Source organism: Tachysurus vachellii, chromosome 12 (assembly GCF_030014155.1).
Source record: "Tachysurus vachellii isolate PV-2020 chromosome 12, HZAU_Pvac_v1, whole genome shotgun sequence".
NCBI lineage: Eukaryota > Metazoa > Chordata > Actinopteri > Siluriformes > Bagridae > Tachysurus > Tachysurus vachellii.
Genome location: NC_083471.1, coordinates 11,916,903 through 11,941,213, shown reverse-complemented (window position 1 = coordinate 11,941,213; position 24,311 = coordinate 11,916,903). Strand labels below are relative to the sequence as shown.

The following is a 24,311-nucleotide window of genomic DNA, read 5'->3' as shown; positions in this document are numbered from 1 at the left end:
ATTCTCTAAAAAAAAAAAAAAAAAAAAAAAGACAGAACAAGGAAAAACAATAAAATATATTTAGGAAAAACTGCCCAATGACAATGCTGTAAAGCTTTGTCATGCCATTTTAATAATTGCAATAAAGTAAACATAAATGTAACTAACCTCTTTCATATAAGTGATGTTTGGTTTCCCTTTGTATAGGTTGCCACCAACAAATCTGTAAAGATCACGTCTCTCAATTTTCTCATTGAGCTTATTTGCATTTTGTGTTTCATGTTTAATATCATCAAGAATGTTATCTGTTAAACAGAACGAAATACAGAACAGATAAAAAAAATAAAGTACAACATGTGTAACTTTTAACCTGACCCTTGTCTATTTCCTTCTGTATCTATATTATTATTTTTTCTTCTCTTAAGATTGGTTTATTAATGTTATATATCTTCCTACTTTTAAAAAAAATGGTTTAGTGAACTCCACAAAATTTTGTTACTATATTATTGTTCACTAGAATATAACTTTAAAACATTAGTTTGTGTGTGTGTGTGTGTGTGATTCAGGGCAATAAAGTATTTTAAATGGCAACCTGTGAGTTTCAGGTATATGCTCCTGTCAGATACAGTCTCTGAGATTTTCTTGCCATCCAGCTTAAAATCTGCATCTTCAGCTGCCAAAAGTGCATCAATAATCCTGGAAAAAGACGGGGGTAGGGGAGGGGTGTACAAGCACAGTTATTTCATTCTGTGTGATTTAAGCATCATACAGTGTCCTATAGCTAAACACCATTGCTTAAATTGCATGTGATGTACTTTGACCTGACTTTACTGGTGAACTCACATCCTTTCAACTGCTTTTGTAACCCTGTTTGTTGGTAGGCGTTTTGGTGAAGCAGGTAGCGAACGTGAAAGAGTTCGTACATATTCAGTGCTTCCTGAAAGAAAAAGCAAATTTCAAACTTAAGTTTTGTCAAGTTTTTAATTAAAGGTGATTGGACCTTACATGATTCCCACATTCTTTTACAGCTCACCTTATCTCTCATGCAGATATTCTTTTCATTGTTCTCAGTGGTGCAAACTCGTGCAAACTTCATGTCGCGCTCATGGGAGAAGTTGCTTTTCATTCCCAGATGGAGGCAATCTCTGGAAAAGGAAACCTAAATATGTAGCTGTAGGGCTCTTCGAGAGATGGGACACGGGGGAAAAAAAAAAGGGCACAGAGGCGGTGGGAGAGATAACAAAAAATGAGGTATTTATTTCCTCACTCACTTAAAGCAAAAAAAACAGAACTTTGGAAGGCAGAAAACTGAGTCCTTCCTGTAGGGGCGGTTGGGCAGAGAACCAGGCTCCACAACCCGGTAGCAAGAGGAGGACGGCAGGAGAATCATACAGCGGCCCTCCCAGGATATTAGCAAGGCTCAGCCAGCACCGTGGAGTCCCAGGTCAGTTGGATGTCTCTGGAAAAAAAGGGAAGAAAAGATAACCAACATTAGTCCCGTTTAGCACGCCCCCCTTTCCTTTCTTCAGTCGCTGAGCCTTGCTTCCTGCTGTGCTTTCCTCCTGGAGGGTGAATGCTCCAGCGGCGCTCCTGATTGGTCCGGGATTTCCGGCGGGAGTTTCGGCCGCTCCGCCCCTCTCTCACTTGCCGCGGTGCTGACCAGGGTGCTGGAGATCGGGGGCTCGCGGATAGTGCCGCTGGCCAGGGTGCTGAACCACCGCCTGTTCCACTCTCCCGCTTCCGGGTTGCCGATGCCGTGGGCGAAGAGCGGTTTTTCCTCCGTGTGTGCGCGGTGGTGCACGTGCCGCCGTCACAGGTCCCCCCCCTTTGCTCTGAGCCCCCACCTGGTAGTAACCATCCCCAGAGAGCATAGCGCCGCGAGAGGCCATCGGCGTTCCCGTGCCGGCTCCCGGCTCGGTGTATGACCTGGAACGAGAAATCTTGTAAAGATAAGAACCATCTCGTTACCCTGGCATTGGTGTCCTTCGCCTTGGCCATCCAGAGTAGAGGGGCATGGTCTGTCACCAGGGTGAAGTGTCGCCCTGCCAGGTAGTACCGGAGATCCTCCACAGCCCACTTGATGGCCAGGGCTTCTCGTTCCACTGCAGCGTAGTTTCTCTCCGCGGGGGTCAACTTCCGGGAGATAAAGAGGACCGGGTGTTCTTCTCCCTCGAACTCCTGTGACAGGACGGCTCCCAGCCCTGTTTCAGACGCATCCGTCTGCAGCGAAAAGGGGCGACCAAAATCGGGGTTCCGTAGTACTGGCTGGGTGGTGAGGGCCTCCTTGAGCTGGCGGAACGCCTGTTCTGTGCCGTCCGTCCAGTGCACCCGGTCCGGCTGGCCTTTCTTGGTGAGGTCTGAAAGAGGGGCAGCTAGAGAGGAGAAGTTAGGCACAAAGCGTCTATAATAGCCCGCTAATCCTAAAAAGGCCCGTACCTGTTTCTTTGACGTGGGTCGAGGGTACTCTCTCACGGCCTGGACCTTCTTCTCCTGGGGCTTTAGGAGTCCCCGGCCGATGCAGTATCCCAGGTACTGGGCCTCGGACAGGCCCAGGTGGCACTTGTGGGGGTTTGCCGTAAGACCAGCTGTTCGGAGGGCCCCCAGAACCTCCCTCAGGTGGAATAGGTGATCGGACCAGGTGGAGGAATGGGTTACTACATCGTCCAGGTAGGCAGCAGCGAAGGCGCGGAGGGGTCGGAGGACGATGTCCATGAGGCGCTGGAAAGTGGCCGGGGCCCCATGTAGGCCGAACGGAAGGACCCGGTACTGCCAGTGGCCATGGGCGGTGCTGAAGGCGGTCTTTGGCTTCGCCTCTGGCGCCAGGGTGACTTGCCAATAGCCCTTTGTCAGGTCAAGGGTGGAAATAAACCGGGCCTTCCCCAGCCGCTCCACCAGATCATCAACTCGAGGGAGGGGATAGCTGTCGAAGTCTGAAATCTGGTTGAGCCTCCGGAAGTCGTTGCAGAGGCGGATGGACCCATCTGGTTTAGGCACCAGCACGATGGGGCTGGACCAGGGGCTGACAGATTCCTCGATAATCCCCTCTTTCAGCATGCGTTCTACTTCCTCTTCAATAGCCTGGCGTCGAGCTTCTGGGACCCTATATGGTCGCAGTCGAACCACCATCCCAGGAGGGGTCCTGATCTCGTGATGTACCAGTGCCGTGCGTCCTGGCTGGGATGAGAAGACATCCGCAAACTGGTCCAGGAGCTCTGTGAGGTCGTGCTGCTGGGCTGGTGTGAGATCCTCTCCCCTCCGCACTAGGGCCCGTTCTTGGGGAGCTGTGTGAAGGGAGGCAAACGCAGACACCACAGCCGGCGGGGGAATCCATTTTTTTAAAAGGTTGATGTGATATAGTTTGGTGTCTGCACGCTTACCTGGCTGTTGCAGCCGATAGTTCACCGGTCCCACCTTTTCGAGGACAGTGTACGGGCCCTGCCACTTTGCCAGGAACTTACAGGCGGCACTGGGAATGAGGAGCATTACTTGGTCCCCAGGGCGAAGTTCCCTCGCCTGGGCGGGCAGATTGTACGTCCTCTGTTGTGCTCGTTGGGCCTCCTCAAGGTGCTCCTTCACGATGGGCCCCACACGCTCGATACGGGTCTGCATGTCCTGGACGAATTCAATGACGGAGCGGAAGGGGGAGGGTTGCTCCTCCCAGGCCTCCCGGGCAACATCCAGCAGGCCCCGCGGCCGCCGCCCAAACAGGAGCTCGAAAGGGGTGAAGCCTGTGGACGCCTGGGGTGTTTCCCGGATTGCAAAGAGGACGTATGGAAGGAGGAGGTCCCAATTCCGTCCTTCCTGGTCTACCACCTTCCGTAGCATACGTTTCAGGGTCTGGTTAAAACGTTCCACCAAGCCATCTGTCTGGGGGTGGTAGACAGACGTCCTCAGGTGTTTGAGCTGCAAGAGCCGACACAGATCCATCATTAATTTAGACATAAAGGGCGTACCTTGGTCGCTGAGGATGTCTTTAGGGATCCCGACTCGGCTGAAGAGCAGGAGCAGTTCTCTGGCCACGCTCTGTGAGGTGGCCTTCCGAAGCGGGACCGCCTCGGGGTAGCGGGTGGCGTAGTCCACCATCACCAGAATGTATTCATGGCCCCGGGCAGACTTTGGTAGCGGCCCGATGAGGTCCATGCCAAGCCTCTCAAAGGGGACGCCAATGATAGGAAGGGGAATAAGGGGGGCCGGAGCTGGTTTCAGGGGAGAGGTCCGCTGGCACGTGGCGCAGGCCCTGCAAAAGCCCAGGACCTCGGCGTTCATGCCCGGCCAGGTGAATCGGTCCCGCAGTTTCTCTAGTGTGTTCTTGGGTCCCAGATGGCCCCCCAAGGGGTGAGTGTGGGCTAGGTGGAGCAGAGGCGGGGTACGTTGGCGTGGCACCACCAGTAGGTCGCAAGGTTCTCCTCTCCTATCGGTGTGAAAATAAAGTAGCCCATTCCTCACCAGGAAGTACGAGGGGGGAAGTGGCCGGGCAGGGTTGGTGTTGACTCCCTCCACCTGCAGGACCTGACCCCAGCAGTGCTTCAGCCGGTCATCCTCCTTCTGCTCTTTTCCAAAACCTCTCTCCTGGGTGGCCTGTTGAAACAGTGAAGAAATAGGGTTAACCTGCGGCTGGGGCTCACCTGGAGAGGAGTCGCTGGCGTCTCTGTCACCCCGAGCCATGCACGCCCGGCGGTCCCGGCCCTTCTGCTTCTGTTCCAGCCCACCCTTGGCAGTGGCCTTCAGGGCGGCAGCAAACCCCGGCCAGTCGTGTCCCAGTAGGAGGGGGACCGGGAGATCTGGGATAAGTCCGATGAGGAGTGGCCACTCTCCTGCTTTGCTACGGATCTTGACCTGTGCGGTAGGGACAGAACGGGCATCGCCATGGACACACGAGACCGCGAGAGTCCCCACCGACTTTATGGGGGCAGGGAGTACAGTGGGCCGGGCCAGCGTGACTGTACTCCCCGAATCCAGGAGCGCCGACACCGGGCGGCCATTTACCTCCACGGTAAGGCGGGCCCCCTTTGGAATGGTGGGGGTGTGTAGGCCACAACTCGCGAGCCATTGTTTGGGTGCCTGAGTTGGGGCTCTGAGGTCCGGTTCGGTGGGCATAGGCTCATCAACCGGTCCCAGGGTGGGGCGGCTATCCAGAGGTCTCCTCTCCCAGATCCGTTCGGACACTGGCTGTTGTCGGGGCTGGGGGTGGCGGGCGCTGGCCTGGAAGTCTCTTCGAGCATCCCGACCCATTTCTAGGGTGGCCTTGGCATGTTCCAGGGTGTTCAGAAGGTCCTTGGTGTCCTCTGGGCCCTTCAGCCCAACAGCCTTCCGCTCTTCGGCCGGCAGCGCTCGTAGGAACCGGTCCATGGCCACTCTTTCCGTGACCTCTTTGGCCGTTAGTCGATCACTCTGCAACCAGCGCCGGGTGATACGCAGCAGTTCATCCATCTGGGGGCGAGGATTGCTAGTTGGATCATACCGCCACCTATGGAAATCTCCGGCTGCCGTGACATGGGATCGACCACAGCGGACAAGAATTTCCTCTTTCACCGTTTCATAGTCTCGAGCGTTTCCTGGATCCAACGCGTAATACGCCAATTGGGCATCTCCACTGAGCAATGGGGCTAGGGCATCGGCCCAGTCTCGCTTGGGCCAACCCTCCCGGTCTGCGGTGCGCTCGAAGGTATCCAGGAACGCCTCCACATCGTCTCCGGCGCCGAGTTTTGTGAGCCTGCGCAGAGCGTCATGGCCGGGATCAGGGAGGGGGATTGATGTGGCGGGGGCCCCCCGCCGAAGTTCCAATAGCTCCTCTGTGGCCTTCTTGACACTCTTGGCCAGCTCCTGGGTGACTTCGTGCTGATGGAGACTGGCCTGCATGAGATGTTGCAGCACCTGCCCCACAGAGGGCTCCGGTGCTGCTTCCGTGTCCGCTGCCCGCATTCTCCACCAGTGTAGGGCTCTTCGAGAGATGGGACACGGGGAAAAAAAAAAGGGCACAGAGGCGGTGGGAGAGATAACAAAAAATGAGGTATTTATTTCCTCACTCACTTAAAGCAAAAAAAACAGAACTTTGGAAGGCAGAAAACTGAGTCCTTCCTGTAGGGGCGGTTGGGCAGAGAACCAGGCTCCACAACCCGGTAGCAAGAGGAGGACGGCAGGAGAATCATACAGCGGCCCTCCCAGGATATTAGCAAGGCTCAGCCAGCACCGTGGAGTCCCAGGTCAGTTGGATGTCTCTGGAAAAAAAGGGAAGAAAAGATAACCAACATTAGTCCCGTTTAGCACGCCCCCCTTTCCTTTCTTCAGTCGCTGAGCCTTGCTTCCTGCTGTGCTTTCCTCCTGGAGGGTGAATGCTCCAGCGGCGCTCCTGATTGGTCCGGGATTTCCGGCGGGAGTTTCGGCCGCTCCGCCCCTCTCTCACTTGCCGCGGTGCTGACCAGGGTGCTGGAGATCGGGGGCTCGCGGATAGTGCCGCTGGCCAGGGTGCTGAACCACCGCCTGTTCCACTCTCCCGCTTCCGGGTTGCCGATGCCGTGGGCGAAGAGCGGTTTTTCCTCCGTGTGTGCGCGGTGGTGCACGTGCCGCCGTCACAGTAGCATATACAATACATTTCCCTACAATCATTTAAGCTATAAAAATAAGGCTATAAGCACATCACAACTCACCTACTGAAATAATCCATTTTGTCGACATCAATACCTGTGCTTTTATTGGCCACAATCTCATACAAGTAGGACTTCTCATTTGCTCTTCCTTTGTAGGGCCACTGCATTAAATAAGACACAATATAATATAAACTTTATGTAACAGCATGGTAAATACACATTATATAACTATATATTCTTTTTCCTGTTAAATCTTAAATCTTTTTATTTATGTCTGTTTATATATTAATCTATTTATTATTATTATTATTATTATTATTATTATTATTATTATTATTATTATTATTATTATTATTATTATTACTTTTGGATCTGAAGATAGCAGTTGATTGCTCCTCTCAGTAGGTGGATTTGGGCCAAAGATGAGCTCCTCGATAAACACAATGTCTTGTTCATCAAGTCCATATTCGGCCATGATTTCCTCAATTGTTTTGCCATTCATTCTATTATTGATCAGTTGTTCAAACATTTCGAATTGATGCTTGTTCATGCTACGCCATGAGAACAGAAACAAAGAAATAAGATGTGTGACAGCTAAAAATCATGAAAAGTATTACTTTATATGATTTTTCAGTAATTTTTCTCTTCAGCGATAATTGTTTGCTCAATTTAAATGGGTGGTTTTGATTCAAGAAAAAAGGGAAATATATAGGACACTAAAAAAGGCAATTATCTATTGTATAGATTTTACAATATTTACCGTCCACTCTAATTCTGGCTTTGCCTCCTTCATGAAGATTTCAAATAAATGAGAGAAAGGGCCATGACCTTCATTTAAAAAAAGTAGAAAACAGGTTTGAATAATTATCAGTGTGATAGTGATGTGGGAATTGACACTGAACTACCCATCACCCTCAGCATGCCATGTGTCTGCATCCCATGTCCTAATGATAAGCATAAGTCCTGGTTTCTGTATGTTTCTTTTTCAAGCTATCACTCTTGTCACTATATTGTGCGGATGTTGTGTCGTGTGTTTCACAGCCTTGCTCATGCCTTTGTTTGATTCATATCTAGTGTTTATGATTAGGATTCTTGTTTTTATATGTTTTTATTTTTTATTTGTAAATAATTTTACAAATTATGATATATTATATGTTGTGTTGATCCAGGGCATATATATATATATATATATATATATATATATATATATATATATATATATACACACACATATATATATATATATATATATATATATATATATATATATATATATATATATATATATATATATATATATATATATATATATATACAGTATATAACTCACCCAGGTCATGACACAATCCTGCAATCTGGACACAGAGTTCATCTTGATCAGTTATCTGCTCTCCATGAGCTCTCAGACTCCACACAAGTTCTCCTGCTAGATGAGCCACACTGTGAAGGAAAGTAAAATGATGTATTTTTACCTCATCATGATGGTATAAATATTGTAAGACATTACATAATGATTGTGCTCGAAATATTAGCAGCAGTAAGTCAGCAGCAATTAAATCTGTAGTGTCTTAGTAACTGTTTTGTGTTTGTTTGTTTATTCATTCAACTATTTCATTCATTCATTCATCTTCTACCGCTTAACCGAACTACCTCGGGTCACGGGGAGCCTGTGCCTATCTCAGGCGTCATCGGGCATCAAGGCAGGATACACCCTGGACGGAGTGCCAACCCATCACAGGGCACACACACACTCTCATTCACTCACGCACTCACACACTAGGGACAATTTTCCAGAGATGCCAATCAACCTACCATGCATGTCTTTGGACCGGGGGAGGAAACCGGAGTACCCGGAGGAAACCCCTGAGGCATGGGGAGAACATGCAAACTCCACACACAAGGTGGAGGCGGGAATCGAACCCCGACCCTGGAGGTGTGAGGCGAACGTGCTAACCACTAAGCCACCGTGCCCCCCATTCAACTATTTATTTATTCAAATTGATATTTATTATTAATTAATATCATTGTTTTTAATCATAGAACGGCTGACTATATTCTTTCTTTCTTTCTTTCTTTCTTTCTTTCTTTCCTTGTTCTGTCTTTCTCATCAGCTCTCCTGGTCCATAATCTTTATTAGAAATAATTAGAATATGAATGATCACTTACCATCATCAAAATCAGCTACCACAATCTTCACCTAAAATAATTTCATGTTAGTATGAAAGTATGACAGTTTTACCCGATGGAATGTTCAAAGCGGTTGTGAGAAGCTCCTGGAAAGACAAAATAGCCTCCTCCTAGCTGCTTGATTTTTCTCAGTCGCTGAAACTCCGGTGTGTCAATGATTTTAACCAGCAGAGGATGCAGCTCGATATGGCTATGGACAGAGTCATTGAAGATCTGTGATATAAAAAAGTGTCCTCAATTAATTTCTCCCATAGCAACATTTATCAGTGTTAATCCTATTAATGTTATATTTAGTACTGTTCATATATCTCATCACCAGAAATGTGAAATATTTCATTCTAATGTTATGAAGGTATTTAACAAAATCATCAGCTTGTCTCCTCATAGATTTTCTGATGTACACTGTAAGAAAAGATACACCATATCTACTCAATAAAAATGAGGCAACAGATTACAAGCAATATTATTAATTACATTTCACAAGGTTTGGTATTGAGTAAATATTAATTAAATTAGACCCTTAATAGTTATCCATTTAATATGAGAAAATTTAATATAAAACAGTACATAATTAATTATAACCTAAACAAAAATATTGAGTAGATTTGAAAAAGATAAACTCCGTAATGTGTATATACTAATATATATACTAATGTATATACTATAGTACAAATAAAAATTAATTTAATTCTACATATCATAATTGAGTAATCATCATCTACATTAATCTGCACATTGATTTGAATTTAATCAATGCAATTAATTAAATCTAAATATTCCTTTCTTATGAATAATATAGCCCAGAAAGTACAGAACTTAAATACTCAAATAAGAATTTTTATTAACAATTTTATTCACTTTTGTGCTTTAGACACATTGTAGCACATCATTGTACACTGCAACCACAGTCTCATTTCAAGCCAGAAGTTGGATCTTGCATTTCAAACCAGACATTTGAAAAGGACAGAATGCTGACTTTAAACTATTTTGTAAAAACAAAAATAAATGACATACAGAATGGTGGTGTCCATAAACCTGATTCCATGCTTTCTCACCTCACTTAGCCACTAAATTGGGTCAATAATGATATTAAAGAAAAATCCTCCAGAGGTGCATGTACCAAAACAAAAGCAGAAAATTGTAATTTGAACGGAGTAAAAAACATTTCGTACTCTGAACTAGAAATCTCACTGACATTCGTGGGATAAGAGTCCAAATCAGTGCTAACTTACAAACATAGCACTTTCAGATGTACAATTCCCAAGCTCTGTAGAAGCTAACCATCGTGTAGCAAAACATGTACACTGCAACTACAGTCTCATTTTCAAGCCAGAAGTTTGCTCACGCATTTCAAACCAGAACTTTGAAAAGGACAAAATGCTGATACTCCATAATGGATCTTGCGTCTTTTGCAGCCTCTTGCACAAGAGCTCAGCGTTTTTATGTTGCCTTCACGTGCTTTCGGAATTAGGGTAAATATTAGTAACTAGTTACATACTATTGGTCATGAACACACTCTCAAGTTAAAATTTGAATGTGATGAGCTCGTAATTATACGGAGCCACGGACATGACAAGTAGGCAAAGACGTGCGCACGATTCATAAATCGAGGGAACGAATTAATAAATCGTACGCACGATTTATTATTTTTTTTCTTGCATGTCATGTGCGGGGTTCCGTATAACCACGATTTCAAAAGTGGGAAGTAGGAAGTTTCTGGTAGCACGTGAAGGCAGCATAATTAAGCGCGCATCTCAGGACACTGACTGTTTCTATAGCAACCGGAGGCCGAAGCGTCAGTGGCAGCTGCAGTGAATGATGACTTCATTAGTCAGGGATTGGTTTTTTATAAGTAATACACTGGCACCGTCTTTGGCTTATCTTCGTTTAGGTGTTCATGGAGTTAACTAATTCTCCGACGATTATCATTTTCCACACATTTGATCGCACTCAAGTCTGTCTGTGTTTTACAGTTATTCGTCTATAACTGTTGTAATTTTCTGTGTGATCAGAAAATGACGTAGATGGAGAAACAGTGGATTGTGGACTCACTGAAGCCATGGTTGGCTACCTGTTTGATGGTTCCTTCAAAAAGCAACTAAAATTTCAACAGTTTGTACGCCATTACAAGGAGAATGAGACCATTGTTGTACTGGAGCCAGTACCAGTTAAAGTCGCTCAGTCTACGGCAGAACTCCAGCCTCATCCTTCCACTGATCCAAGGTAAGGGTTATTTTTACGATGCCGTTTTGGTAAATGTGTTCAACAACATAAAATTTTATCAATTTTAACATTATTTTGAAAACGGTGAAAAAAGACTAGATATTGTCTGATTATTTCATAAATGTTTTTAGTTCAATAGCCCATAAAAAGGAAACACTGATGTAATGATATGTAACACTGCCCTACAATAAAGGCTTTTTAGGTAAGAGTCTGTGTTTTTTGTTGTATGCAATAGGATCAACCCTCAATTGGTTACTGATGTAATTTTGTATTGCAGTGTTGAAGCAGCTCACAGGGGACTACCTATTGTGACTGTCATTCCAACCTTTCCCAAAGATGTCCAGGTGAGACTTGACATCAAGGAACCATGTCACACAGTGCCAAAAGTACGCAGCAAAATAATAAGAACGCTGTATGAAACGATGGCAGAATACACTTTGTAAGTATAACCATTATAACATATTTGCTACTACAACTGTACTACTTAAGATCAATTCACAATCTATGAAGACTGTTAGACACAACCAAGAGATTTAGAGTTTTTTTCTGCCTTTGTACTAGGTATCCAACTAATGCAGAGTATATTCAAGGTGCCAAGGCACTGATAGTGAAATACCCTTTCCTGAGGGATAAGGAGGGAAATGGCTATGTAAGTTGCATTGTTTTTAAGCCATTTATCTTTGTCTACATAATTGTACAAAATAATATTGTATCTTTACTTGCTGGAATATGCCAAATAGTCAAATGTTTTTTTGTTTTTGTTTTGTTTTTTGTTTTTTTTACTAGCACACCTGGTACATGTCTTTAAAGCGAAAATTTAAAGCAGAACGTGCACCACTTGTCAGCGACAGTGAAGTAAGAAAGGAGAAGTTTGGCCATACAAAGCAGTCCAGATCCACCAGTGCATCTGCGAGCTCGTGTCGAAAGCCAGCTAGGGTAGCATATGCAAGCCCACTGCCATATGCATATCTAATTTTCCATGTTTCTTTTTTTTTATATTTACTTTTAATCACTTTTACATTTCACTTAGTGCAGGACAATGTAAGGCAGATATTACAGACATTTAAATATTTTTGCATACACCTACAGTAACTCTTTCACTGACTGAACATTAGGGTCCGGATTCACTTTTCACAAATCTGTCGCTGCCTTTAAGCATTCTCTGTTTGTTGTTCTGACAAAGGAAACTTGTGTTGGGGAGGATTCAACGTTTGTTGAGGTCCATGTGAACGTTCTACAAAGTGAGTATCAGAAGAAACATCCAGACATCTCGACTGTCAAAGACCGCATGGCACGAGCATTCTCCTGGAGACGTCGAGAAATCATGGAAGGAATGTCTGTGGAGGATGTAGTCAAAAAGTACCCATACTTAAGAACGCCTAATGGAGTGAGTTTTGAAAACATCTGAATGATACAGGGATGCAGTTACGATTTTGGAAATTGTGAAATTGCAGACATGTTGATTGCTGTCACAGAAAATAAACATTTAATTAAATAAAACATTTAATTAAAATAAATTTGCTTTCAGTGGTGCACTGAATGTTAATCATGTCTTCACATTCTACAGTTTTTTGATGAGATTGACCGAATCCATCCCTCACCAAGCAGCTTCTGTCATCGCTTCAGAGAGGGCTTTGCTAGAGTTCTGCCAAATGTGCTGAAACTTGCCACAGCAAAATCCCCCCTAGCAAAACAGTACACTGAAACAAGACAGGATGCCCTGGCTGAAGATCTACCAGGTAGAGACAGTCACTTTTCTAGTGAAACTCACTATGTCATTTGCTTTACCACATTGCAAAATATGTGATTGAGAAAGTAGGATATTTTTCCACATTGCAGGAATTGACTTAAGGGCTGGGCTTATCTTCTTGCCATTCATCTTCAGAGAAAAGATTGAACACTACATTACTATGAAAGAAGTAGGCTTCTGAATTATCCTGCAATGCTGGCTGGTGGACCTCATGTTAGTACAATAACAGAAAAAGAGCTTGGATTTCTGTCTCTGGTAGATGTGCTTCATTTTTGCCATAACCTTTTTTTTTTTTTTTTTTTTTAAGTTGTCGCCAGCTTTAGTATGAAAATTCTAGAGTAAATGTACCTGTAAAACCATCTACAATGTATACAAGTAATTTTTAAAATATAATAAAAGGCTAAAATGACTGACTTGTTTATTTACATTTGAAAATGTTTTCTTTGTTTTCTCTTATGTACGTAGGAGGACCCTGCTACCCCCTTTCCAACCATTCAACTGATGGAGAATGATTGGAAGATGGCAATCATTGGAAGAGGGCACAGCGTGGTGAAGGTGGATGGCATGGTTGTGTGCCAGTGCACCAGCCTAGACGAGGCCTTCATGACTGCCTTCTGTATGTATTTTACTTTTAACATCACATATCCACCACACCTGAAGAACACTCTCACTTTTCTTCAGAGGAGCATTGTCAACATCGTGGAGGAGGGAGACAAGCCACTGCCAGTCACTTTACTAAGGATGATAAACCTTTTATATTAAATCCTCATCCCTCAAATGTACCATTGCCCAAAGTGCACACGGAGGACATTCAGTCTCGTTAAATTAATCCAACATGTTGGAATCGTTCATGCGCATCAATCAAATTTTAATATCACCTGTAGTATAAATGAGTGCCAGTCAACTTTTTCGCGTTATCATTCTTATAGAAAACATGTTTACAGGAAGCACAGATCCTTTGTTTTTGGACAATCTGATGACAAAAATGACTGTCCCAGTGAAGAAGAGTCAGCAGTACAGCAACACAGCTTTTACCCTGATCAGCAAAATTCATCTGATCCAAATTCCTCTGATCCTCAAGTTATGCCACTTTTAGATAAACTTTTAGAAGATTTCCAAGAACATCTATTTGGATTCATTCTTAAATGCAGAGAGAAAAACCTTCTACATTTGTCAGTCCAACAAGACATTGCAGATTATTTCAAATTTCTCTCTTCTTTTTTTAAAGAGAACTATGATGATTTTATTTCTCATCATCTTGAAAATAGTGGTTTTGATATTTCAAAGTGTCCTGAACTTCAGCAGGTTTTGGATTCATCTGATTTCTTTGATAAAGCTTTTGAGGTGGTTCGTTCTCCACATATGATTAAAGAACACTGTAAGGCCAAGATGGACTATACAGAACCTGTTCACCACACACTGAGAGGCCCTTCAGGGAACAAAATAGGAACCTATTCCTATGTTTCCATCTCTGAAGTTTTAAAAAAATACTGTTCCCATGAAGATGTCTGGAATCAAATACTATCTGAAAATAACAAGGTCCAAGATGAACTGTTTCTGATGGACTATAAAGATGGCCTTTATTTCAAGGAACATTTGTTTTTTAGAGAACATCCAGATGCTTTAAGACTTCATTTATATGAAGACGAATTTGAAATAGTTAATCCTTTAGGTCCTAAGAGAATGAAGTATAAGTTGTGTGGATTTTACTACACAGTTGGAAATTTAGGTGGAATGTAGCGATCTCATCTTAAGCACATTCATTTAGCTCTGCTGGTTCGTCATTCCCATTTGAAAGAGTTTGGTATGGATATCGTATTAAAACCATTGATAGATGACCTAAAACAGCTTTCAACTGATGGCTTCACTGTGAATGTCTGTGGAACAGAACACAAAGTTTATGCTGCTTTAGCAACGTTTTCTGCTGACAATCAACTCGGTTTTTCAACTCGGGTCGAATTTGTCGTTATTGTATGGCAACGCATTCAGAAATGAATCAAAATTTCCAGGAAGTAGTTTTGTTCTAAGAACAACTGAAGTCCACGAATATCATCTCCAGTGTGTCCAGCATAACAAAGAAAATGCTACTTTGTATGGTGTACGCAGCACTTGTTCATTTGATGCGCTAGGTTATTTTGATGTGACCAAGTCTTTGCCCCCAGACATCATGCATGATATGTTGGAGGGAGTTTTTCCACTGATATTGAAGCATGTTATTTGCGAAGCTCATAAACAAAAGCATATAACTGTAACTGAGATAAATGAAGAGCTCCAAAAATTCTCTTTTGGTCAGAATGACAAGGCCAATAAGCCTGTGCTGTTGTCTGAACGACTTCTTCAAACCTCAGGGATCATAGGAACAGCTGCTCAGAAATGGTGTCTTTTCAGATTGTTGCCATTTATAATGGGTCATCGTGTTCCTCCGGGCACCAGATATTGGCACGTGTTCTTATTATGTAAAGAGATTGCAGATATTGTCATGGCAGCTAAGTTGAGGAAAGATGCACTAGCAAATCTAGAAGTACTTGTACATGCATTCCTTTCAGAGATGACAGAAGTATTTGGAAGTGTTTTAACACCTAAATGCCACTATCTTATACTTTATCCCAGATTAATGTTAATGTACGGTCCTCTTCGTTCTCATTGGTGTATGAGATTCGAAGGAAAACATCAATATTTTAAGAATCTGACTTATAACTGTCGAAGTTTTGTAAATGTAACAATGACTCTGAGCAATCGGCACCAGTTCAAACAATGCTGGGAACTTTCACCAGACAATATCTTGGGTGATTGTGAAAAGGTGCCAGGTAGAAGTATATGCACACCCTTATTGTCTCTACCCATTGATCTTCAGACTGCTCTAAGAGAAAATGGCAACTTCAGGGATGTAGAATTTGATGTCAAATTAATGCAACGTGTCTCTCAACTGACTGCAGACAATATCAAGTATACTGTTAGTGACGTGTTGACGTTAGACCTTTTACATGTTGAAAAAATTCCTGTGTTTGGCCAGATCAAGTACATTCTTAACATTGATACCACATGGGTGCTTTGCAGTAAAATCTTGCTTCCGTTGTCCTTTGATTCACATTTTCATGCATATCGTGTAAGAGTAGACAGTGTCTGGATTTTGCTCAAATCTGGAGATGAGTTTGACCACACATCACTTGACACATATACAGTTGATGGTAATCTGTATGTTGGATTGAGACATTTTGTATAAATCCTTGTAGGTTTTTGGCAAGGTCATATGATGAGGATGCTTAGTGTACAAGTATTAATAGAGAGAATTGTTATACCTGCCATTACAGTCATAGTTCAACCAAAAATGAAACTTGTCATTTACTCACCCTCATGTTGTTCCAAACCTATATGAATTCTTTCTTCAATTGAACACAGAAGATATTTTGAAGAATTTTGGTATCCAGACAGTTGTTGGTAGCCATTGACTTGCGTAGTATTTTTATTGTTTTCCTAATATGGAAGTCAATGGCTACCATTAGCTGTCTGGCTACCAACATTCTTCAAAATATCTTCATTTAATTAGAGGTTTGGAACTACATGAGGATGAGTAAATGACAGAATTAAGTTTTTGGGTAAACTGTCTGTTTAATGCAAGTCTTCCGTCCAGATTTTTTATCAGATATGTGGTTTTAATGTTCAAAATACAAGTTGACATACTGATAATCAGTGATGGTTGGTCTAAAGAGGGACAAAAGTAAAAACAAGTCTGCAAAAGCGAGGATAGGATGTTAAAATGCCTGAGAGTTTAGTATTTAAAACTGATTAATGAACTGCTCATTGGGCCCGATGATTTCAGTTTTGTATTTAAGCTCTGAAGGAATTGAAATGCATTGTACATGTTCATGTTAAATATTTTAAGTGGTTTTATACAGAACATCCAGTATATGAGTTGAATTGCTAATGTTCTGTATTTTATTCAAGAATTGTTACATTTTGTTTAAATGCTTGTAAAACATGCACTATGTTTAGCACAGGAATTGAAATTCTGTGTTAATTGAATTGTTAATGTGTGGTACAGAATATCTAGTATTAGTTATAAAACTGAGAATGGTCTGTACTTTAATACTCAAATTTGTTATTTTTGTGATTAAAAAAAATGTGAAAAATGCATTGCCTATGTTTTGTATTTAAACAGGTAACAAAATGCTCAAAGCCTAATGCCTCTGAACGAATTGGAATTGAGTCTTCCCCCATCCATGCAAGTGTCTTTCTATTTTTTTTATTTTTACTTTAATAGGACAAATCAGTTCAGCTGGATATTAGTGAAGGGCCCTGGGAGAATACCAGGATGTAATTTTAAACCATAACAAAATTGTGCAAAATTGTTCTTTTAGAGGTACAAACAAGAAGGTACAAAAATGTACCAGTGTTCAGAGGTACATTTCTGTACCCTGCTAGGGTACAGCTGGGGCGACAAAGCATTTGTACTCTTTTAGGTACTTTACTGTACCTTGATTTTTCTGTGTGTATGACGATCCCAATGTTCTTTGGGCTGTTGCTTGTAGAAGCTCCAGGCTTTGGGGTCACAGTAATGGCCATTATGACTTGTTCAAGTTCCTCCAAGTTCCCAGTGTCCTGCAACATGAAATTGTTATTGTCTTAGTATAAAACTGTCAGAAATATATTGCAAGCATATCACATTACTAGAAAATACATTTATTATTGTTTTCGTAGCTTATAAATCTATTTTATTAGATTTTATTTTGGTGTCAAATTGTTCCTTGTTTTGTTTTCTTCTCTATTTTGATGTTTTTGTACAGGGTTAAGACCTTTTTAAGACATTTTAAGACCATAAAGATGTCAATTTAAGACCTACACAATGCATTACCAAAAAATATTCAGATATAAGAAATTCTGAAAAAAATCATCATTAATTTAATTTACAGATAAAAGTCACATACCTAGATCAAGCACCTAATTGAGGAATTAAGGAAATATGGTCCTTGAATTAAGTTAATGTAAATTAAGTTCACCTACGTTGAATTCTTTGATAAGATGTCCCCCTTGTTCTCCAAGGTATTCTATAAGACAGCGAATAACAACCTCTCTGGTCCTCTCAATCGAAGAGTGCACTGAGTCCTGGGGAGGAATGCAACAACTGATAAGTCAATCACTAAAAAAAAACAAAAAACTGGATGTTTCTGTAATTTAGAAATGTAAACACACGACACCTATCAATTCTGATCGTACTTTACATGTCTGCTTTATTTAATGTATAAAGCTTCGTCAGACCACAAGGCAGAGCTTCATAATGGCTTTAAAGTAGAAAATGTACTGTTTATGATTTCGTGATAATCCATTAGCCCCTTCCACACAAGCACTGCAAGCCTGAAATTTTAAAGACATCACCTGAAGAAGATAAATGTGTGAACACAAATGTTCGAATCTGACATTAAATGGATTTAACCCGGACAGCTCTATAGTACAAAGTCTGTGTCATTTCTGAATTACCCCATGTGTGAATACAACAGTGAATTATCCGGAGGATTCACAGTGAGCGATTGGAGGTATTAAAAAGGGTTAACCCTGTTAAAATGGGTTTTCTTGGGAGTTTTTCCTCAGTCAATGTGAGGGTCTAAGTGCAGAGGCTGTTGTCATGATGCTATGTAAAGCCCTTTGAGACAAAATGTTTGTAAAATGGACTATACAAATAAAATTGCCTTGCCTCTGATTAATTTGTAAAACAAAAAACAGCATCTTAAAGGCATGAGCTGTTATTAGTTTTTCCTTTTCTAAAATAGGGCAGCAGTTCTGAGGACAATTGTCTATCATTCAGTTTGATGTCCTTATTCATATAATTTGGAAATCTTATGGAACAAAGCTACTTCTAATTTTGAAAATTACTTAACCTGCAGCAGTTCAATTACTGTATGATCTCCAGTCTTCTTCCAAATGTTCCACCTTTGGCACGAAATAGCGTCAGTAGCTTGGGAGTGTGACGGTCTAACGCAGACATAAATTTTGTTTCCAGAAGTACAGTAGTTGTTTTTTGAAATTCTGCATTGATCTGAAACACAAAGGCAACAAAAGAGACAAAGGTATCACATCAGTTCTTAGCCTCTTAAACCTTTTCCATATAAATTGTCTAACATTCAATACTTTTTGCCACTGTCAGAGTACTGAAGTCCCCCTCCACCCACAATATTTGCATATTTAAACATTCTGGAATTGTAAATGAGGAAGAGTTAGATGTAATTTTAAGGATTTTAATGACATTATTGAAACTTTGTGGAAAAAAACATGTTAGACAAATTATTAATCAAAGTAAGAGTATTTTTTTACATCTTGAAGTCAATTTGACAAAATTATTTGGAAGCAATCCTTTACAGGGTCGTCGGTTTCACATTTACATTTACATGTTTACATGTTTCTTAACAGGAATTACACAATCCAACTTACTTGAAAAGGGTCAAACAGGGCAGGCCAGCGGTCCTTCATGGCTCGAACAGTTGGACACAGATTGATGATTTCATGTCGTCTGAGGGCAAATGTTTTGCTCATTTGGTCTTTGACTACATTTTCATTGTTGTTCTTTTTTGACACTGTGATCAGCTCTTCCCTTACTTTCTCCAAGCTTTGCTCATTTTCACCAGCTGGGTAGGGTGGCAGATAATTGACCTCTGCTCTTTTTGCCTTTTTCACATTTTTTGCAGACTTCCTGTCAGCAGGGCATTTATGCTTAAGAGCATTGCATGTAACATCTGGAATACCAAAGCCTCTTAACTTGGTTCTGTAGTTAGCCATCTTGTATTTAATACTATTCTGCCAACCAATGATGCCTGAAGAGCTCCCCGGATCCTTCAGACATGGGTGTGCCTTGATAAGTGCTTCAGCGACAGAAAGACGATTCTGGAGTGATGGATAGGGAGTGTATGTATAAATGGACTGAGCTAACTTTTCAAGTATGTCTGACTTGATGTTTGGCATAGTCAGCAGTGTGCCTTCTTTTCTATAAACTTCATTTGCTCTTTCAAGAATCATTTTGGTTTCAATAGAGAATCGTGGAATAATGAAATCAGTTGGCCATGGTTTCTTTTGTAGGCTGCTGCTTGCTGACATGATGGTTGAGGTTTCAGATGATGAATCACATGAGCCACAGGAGTCTTGTACAGTGGAACTTGTGGAGGCAGGATCATGGGATTGCTCTGAGGTGAAACTTTCATCATAGCTGTCATTGGGTGGTAATGGGAACAAATTGAGAACAACTGGATTGATTGTCACAACCTTAATTGTGGCTTTGTGTGTAATTTCAGCAGTGGAGTTAAGAGTAAAAAAGTAATCAAAATCTGGATCTAAATACTGCAGGCTGAAGTCGTCAGGTATACTTAATGTCTGCTTGATGGCCAAGTTCAGTTCCTCCATTGTCTCTGGTATTCCGGATGGAAGAGTCAGTTTCTCTATTCTGTGACCAAAGAGGACCCGGAGCACTGCTGAATCCATGTCAGGTGGCCTAGTGAGAAGAAAACAGTCTTTAAAAAAAAAATAAAGGTTATACCTCCATTAAGCACCAAAATTACTCAAACCCTCAAAAACAAGTGATGTGAGGGCCTCTGTTTTTTGTAAATAAGCCAATTCACAAAATCACCAACACCCTACAGTTTATGATAGAGGGAAAAGATAGAATCTACAATGTACAACAAATGTAACGTTTCAGTGTAACCACACGCATTCCTGCAAGTCTGTAAGCTGCAAGTGGATAGACATCTTGAAGGCTGAGGTGATGAACAAGATTCACTTCATTACAGGTTTCCAACAGAAAAGATCTGATGTGCTCCAGGTACCAAGCATTGAGTTTCTTGACAATGAAGTAAAGACTGCTTTCCAAGATCAACATCTGTATGATCTCTACAAAGTCTGGAAGCCCTCCTGTAGAACCATACGTCAAGATCATCCCAGCTGAATACCTTGTTCCATGGTATGTCAAAGTGTTTGACAACTGTACACTTGTTAGCTGAGGGAACAGTTTCTTGACAGACTCCTTGATGTCAACATGTAGTACTTCCAAAGGCAAAGATGACACTTTACTGGTTACCAGGGCAGGCTTAGCCATATTTCTTTGCCAATTGTAAGCCATCATCAGCTGATGTTTTGTTGAAAGTGACGCCAAGACATTCCTGAAATTGCTTGTGAACCTCACAACACGCTTGAAAAACTTATGCTTGGCCTCAAAGCGCATAGTCCACAGTCCAACTAGAGGACCAAAGGCTTCTATGAGCGCAGGATAGTGCTCCAAAAAATGGTGTTTGGGTGTCAATTTTAAATCAGGAAAAACTTCTTGCAGTCTATGACGATGCTCAGATATTTTTTGGTCAAGATAAGCAACACTTTCAACGGAGTGGAGAGGGGCCACAGAGAGCTCTACAATGTCCTTAAGAGTCATGAGAATTTGCCACGCTGGATCATCAGAGGGAATCCTTGGGCCAATGAGTAGTGGCAGTGACCTTATGAGTGCCCAGTTCTCATGACCATTTCCTCCTATAGTACCACGACTACCAAAATTTACTGGGATGGGTTGAGGGCGGTCAAGATTGTCTGTAAACTCAAACGGAAATTGCTTTATTAAGTCATTAACTTCTGATAATGTGAAGTATTTGTTCTTAATGAAAGTATTCAGACAGTGTGCTAATTCTTTAGGGACAATGCCTTCAAATAGGTCGTGGAGTATATCAGGAGGGTAACCTCTAAAAAACTGAAGTGACTCAGCTTCTTAGTCAGTGGGCAAGCTTTCTTGACTCCATAGCAATGAGGCAAGGTGGGGTCATCTTCTACAGTTTTGAGATGCAAGTTATGGGTTTCCTCAGTCCGGGGTGGAAATTCCCCACTCCTTTTGAGAGTATTCAGATTGAGATCCTAAGCAGAACCTGCAAATGTAAGGACCAGTGAAGTTTTCAACAAGTCCACCAAGAGAGTGTGCACCAAGATTGTCTGCTGCCACACAATATACTGTGCCTTTTATGTTCTTTCCAACACAGGCAACAAAAACTCCTTCTTGTTCCAAAACAGACAGATCTTTCAAGAGAGGCTCTAAAACAATATCATAGCCGAATCGTTTAATGTCAGCGGCTTTGCAGAGAATGGCCAAGTTTATTGCAGAAAGCGTAGAGCGCAGTCCAGGTGGTACATTTGCCAGGATCCAATAAACTGCAGTGATCTTGTGTTTCTAACGTGAAGTCCCTAAAGGGTTGCAAACCTCAAAATCATCAGCATAGAGAATTAATGCTATTCTTGGTTCATCTACAGCAAAAAATGGATTTTGTTTGAAATTTTTCCCATCTTGAAATGATTCATACTGAGTGGATGAGATTTTTTTTTTCAAAACCTCATGTGCAATATCCTTATTGGTCAATACTGTATATGCTCCAAGGTCTGAAGAAGGGGCACATATTGAAAGCTGATATTCTCCTGCGAATCAAGGATGTACTCTACTGGCTGGACAAATTCAAACTGTTTCTTGAAATACTGTCTTCTCTTATACACAGAACCAAAGGGCCCATCTTCTCCCAGTGCCTTGCTTGTAGGGTGTGACTTGCATATTTCCAACACCAATTCGTTAACAAGGTCCTCCTCCACAGCACAATTATACTTTTTCAAACTTGCATTGACAAGCTGACGGATTACTGGAGCAGAAGCGGTATATATAAAAAAAAGCTCCTCCACCAAATCATCAATACATTTTCCAGAAACGTTGTGCACACTTTCCAACTTCAAGAGAAGTGAGCCAATTCTTTGGTGAATTTCTTTTGATATATCCACTGGAGGATTTATACTGGTATCACCATCATCACAATCACTATCACCTGGGACTAAAGGATCAGTTTCATTTGGTAAAGTTTGGTGTTCACCAATGACATCTGGCTTTAAGTCTTCAAGTGAATGAGGGTTGTGCTTTCTGCTTTTGTGCACGAAAAATGTCCCATATATATTGGTCTTAAATGTACATCCAACAAAAACACACTCTACGGTTTCATGACTCCTTAGGTGATTGCCGAGGTTTTGGAAATATTCTTTTTCAGTGGGATATTTAGCTGAGCAAATAACACATGTGAAAGAGAGGACTACTCCTGGCCCCTTAGCTTCATCCTCTGCATGATATCTTGACAAATGTGTGCGAAGGGCACTTAATGTTTTAAATGAGCATGGACAATAATAATCAAGACAAGGTACCGAATTTCCAATCTCAAACGTCCTGTGCTGTAGTCTGTAATGCTGCAGAAGATCACCCCTTGGTGTCGCTCTGAATCCACAGACTTTACACTGCCATCTCATTTGGCGGCACCTAAGGAAAACACAAAGTTTTAGATATGAGAAGTGCCTTTCAGTTTCACATTTCTACAGACAAAAATCATCCCTGTGTGAAAAATTAAATGAATTTATGCAAAATATTTACATATTGAGATAGATCCTGGATTTTTTAATTGGGGAAAAGGAGTTGATGTCATTTTAAAGGATTAGTTCACCTCAAAATGAAAATTTCCTAATAATTTACTCACCCCAATGCCATCCAAGATATCCATGTCTTTATTTCCTCAGTGGAAGAGAAATTAAGTTTTTTGAGGAAAACATTTCTGGATGTTTCTTCGAATAATGGACTTCAATGGGCGTATTTAATATGTACTTTATAAAAGTATACTTTGTGTATGCACAAAATGTACTTAAATACAACTATAATTGGTGCTGCAATGCCTTTTTAAGTGTATTTCCATTAGAATGGCGTACTGTAAGTGTGCTCATGAATCTTGATTTTCAGTAGTTTATTTTAGTGCACTTGAAGTTTAAAAAAGTTGTTCCATTTTAGTATACTATTTACACTTGAAGTGTAGTCAGATAGATGTTAAGTTGAAGTTAATACATAATTGAATACACTTAACTATACTATTTGAATACACTTAAATATACGGAAAAAAAAAACGAAACGTGATGAAAACGCTATAAGAAACATTACACTAAAGGGGAACATAGGGGAACAGACTTCGACACAACACCTGCTCACGAAACTCCAAATATCAAACTAAACACCGCTAATCAGATATGAGATATGAAACAGTATTCTGTTACTAAAATGTTTTCAGATACTTTTAGTGTACGGTTTAGCTGTAAAAAGAGAGTGTTTGTGCCATTTGAATTTGAATTCCTCCCCTCCTGCTAAAGTTACGTTAGCTAACAAACTTAAGTGCTAGCTGCTAATAGACTGACTTCACGTGGATTTAGCTAAGTTAACTTCACATTTGCAAGTTGCAATAAAACAGTGAAACAACAGAGAGAAGTTACGTTACCTGTCTCGGGAAGACGATCCCCACACACGAGAAGTAAAGCCAACGGAAGTGCGTCAAGTGCCGTCTGAAATATAAGATGCTTTTCCAGCGATAACCCCAAATATTGCTCTTTATGGAACCTTAAAATAAAACCCAATGTACTCATTTACGCAATTTCATAAAAACATACTGAGGATATGATATTAACATGCAAAAGACCTAGGAACCATGATAATGAAAATGCTAACCCACATCCTTCAAAATAAAAGTTTGACTTCAATACATAAGAATTCTTCCAAAATGTATGAT

General features: G+C 41.6%; 2 protein-coding genes and 1 pseudogene across 2 annotated transcripts; 1 reads left to right on the top strand and 2 right to left on the bottom strand.

The window, feature by feature from the left end:
• Window positions 1–24,311, bottom strand: part of LOC132855044 (deoxynucleoside triphosphate triphosphohydrolase SAMHD1-like) — a 55,683-nt pseudogene that overhangs the window by 698 nt on the left and 30,674 nt on the right.
• Window positions 567–6,721, bottom strand: LOC132855435 (deoxynucleoside triphosphate triphosphohydrolase SAMHD1-like). The gene is made up of 4 exons (XM_060884380.1): window positions 6,627–6,721; window positions 1,013–1,124; window positions 823–916; window positions 567–675 (listed from the first exon to the last, which is right to left on the bottom strand). Coding segments are annotated over exons 1-4 (225 nt in total). The 5' UTR covers window positions 6,644–6,721; the 3' UTR covers window positions 567–673.
• On the top strand, window positions 10,323–13,903 carry LOC132854927 (uncharacterized). Its single transcript, XM_060883591.1, has 9 exons — window positions 10,323–10,329; window positions 10,766–10,976; window positions 11,254–11,415; window positions 11,538–11,625; window positions 11,763–11,912; window positions 12,160–12,363; window positions 12,544–12,715; window positions 12,816–12,895; window positions 13,192–13,903. The coding sequence occupies exons 1-9, from the start codon at window positions 10,323–10,325 to the stop codon at window positions 13,486–13,488; spliced, it is 1,371 nt and encodes a 456-aa protein (XP_060739574.1). The 3' UTR covers window positions 13,489–13,903.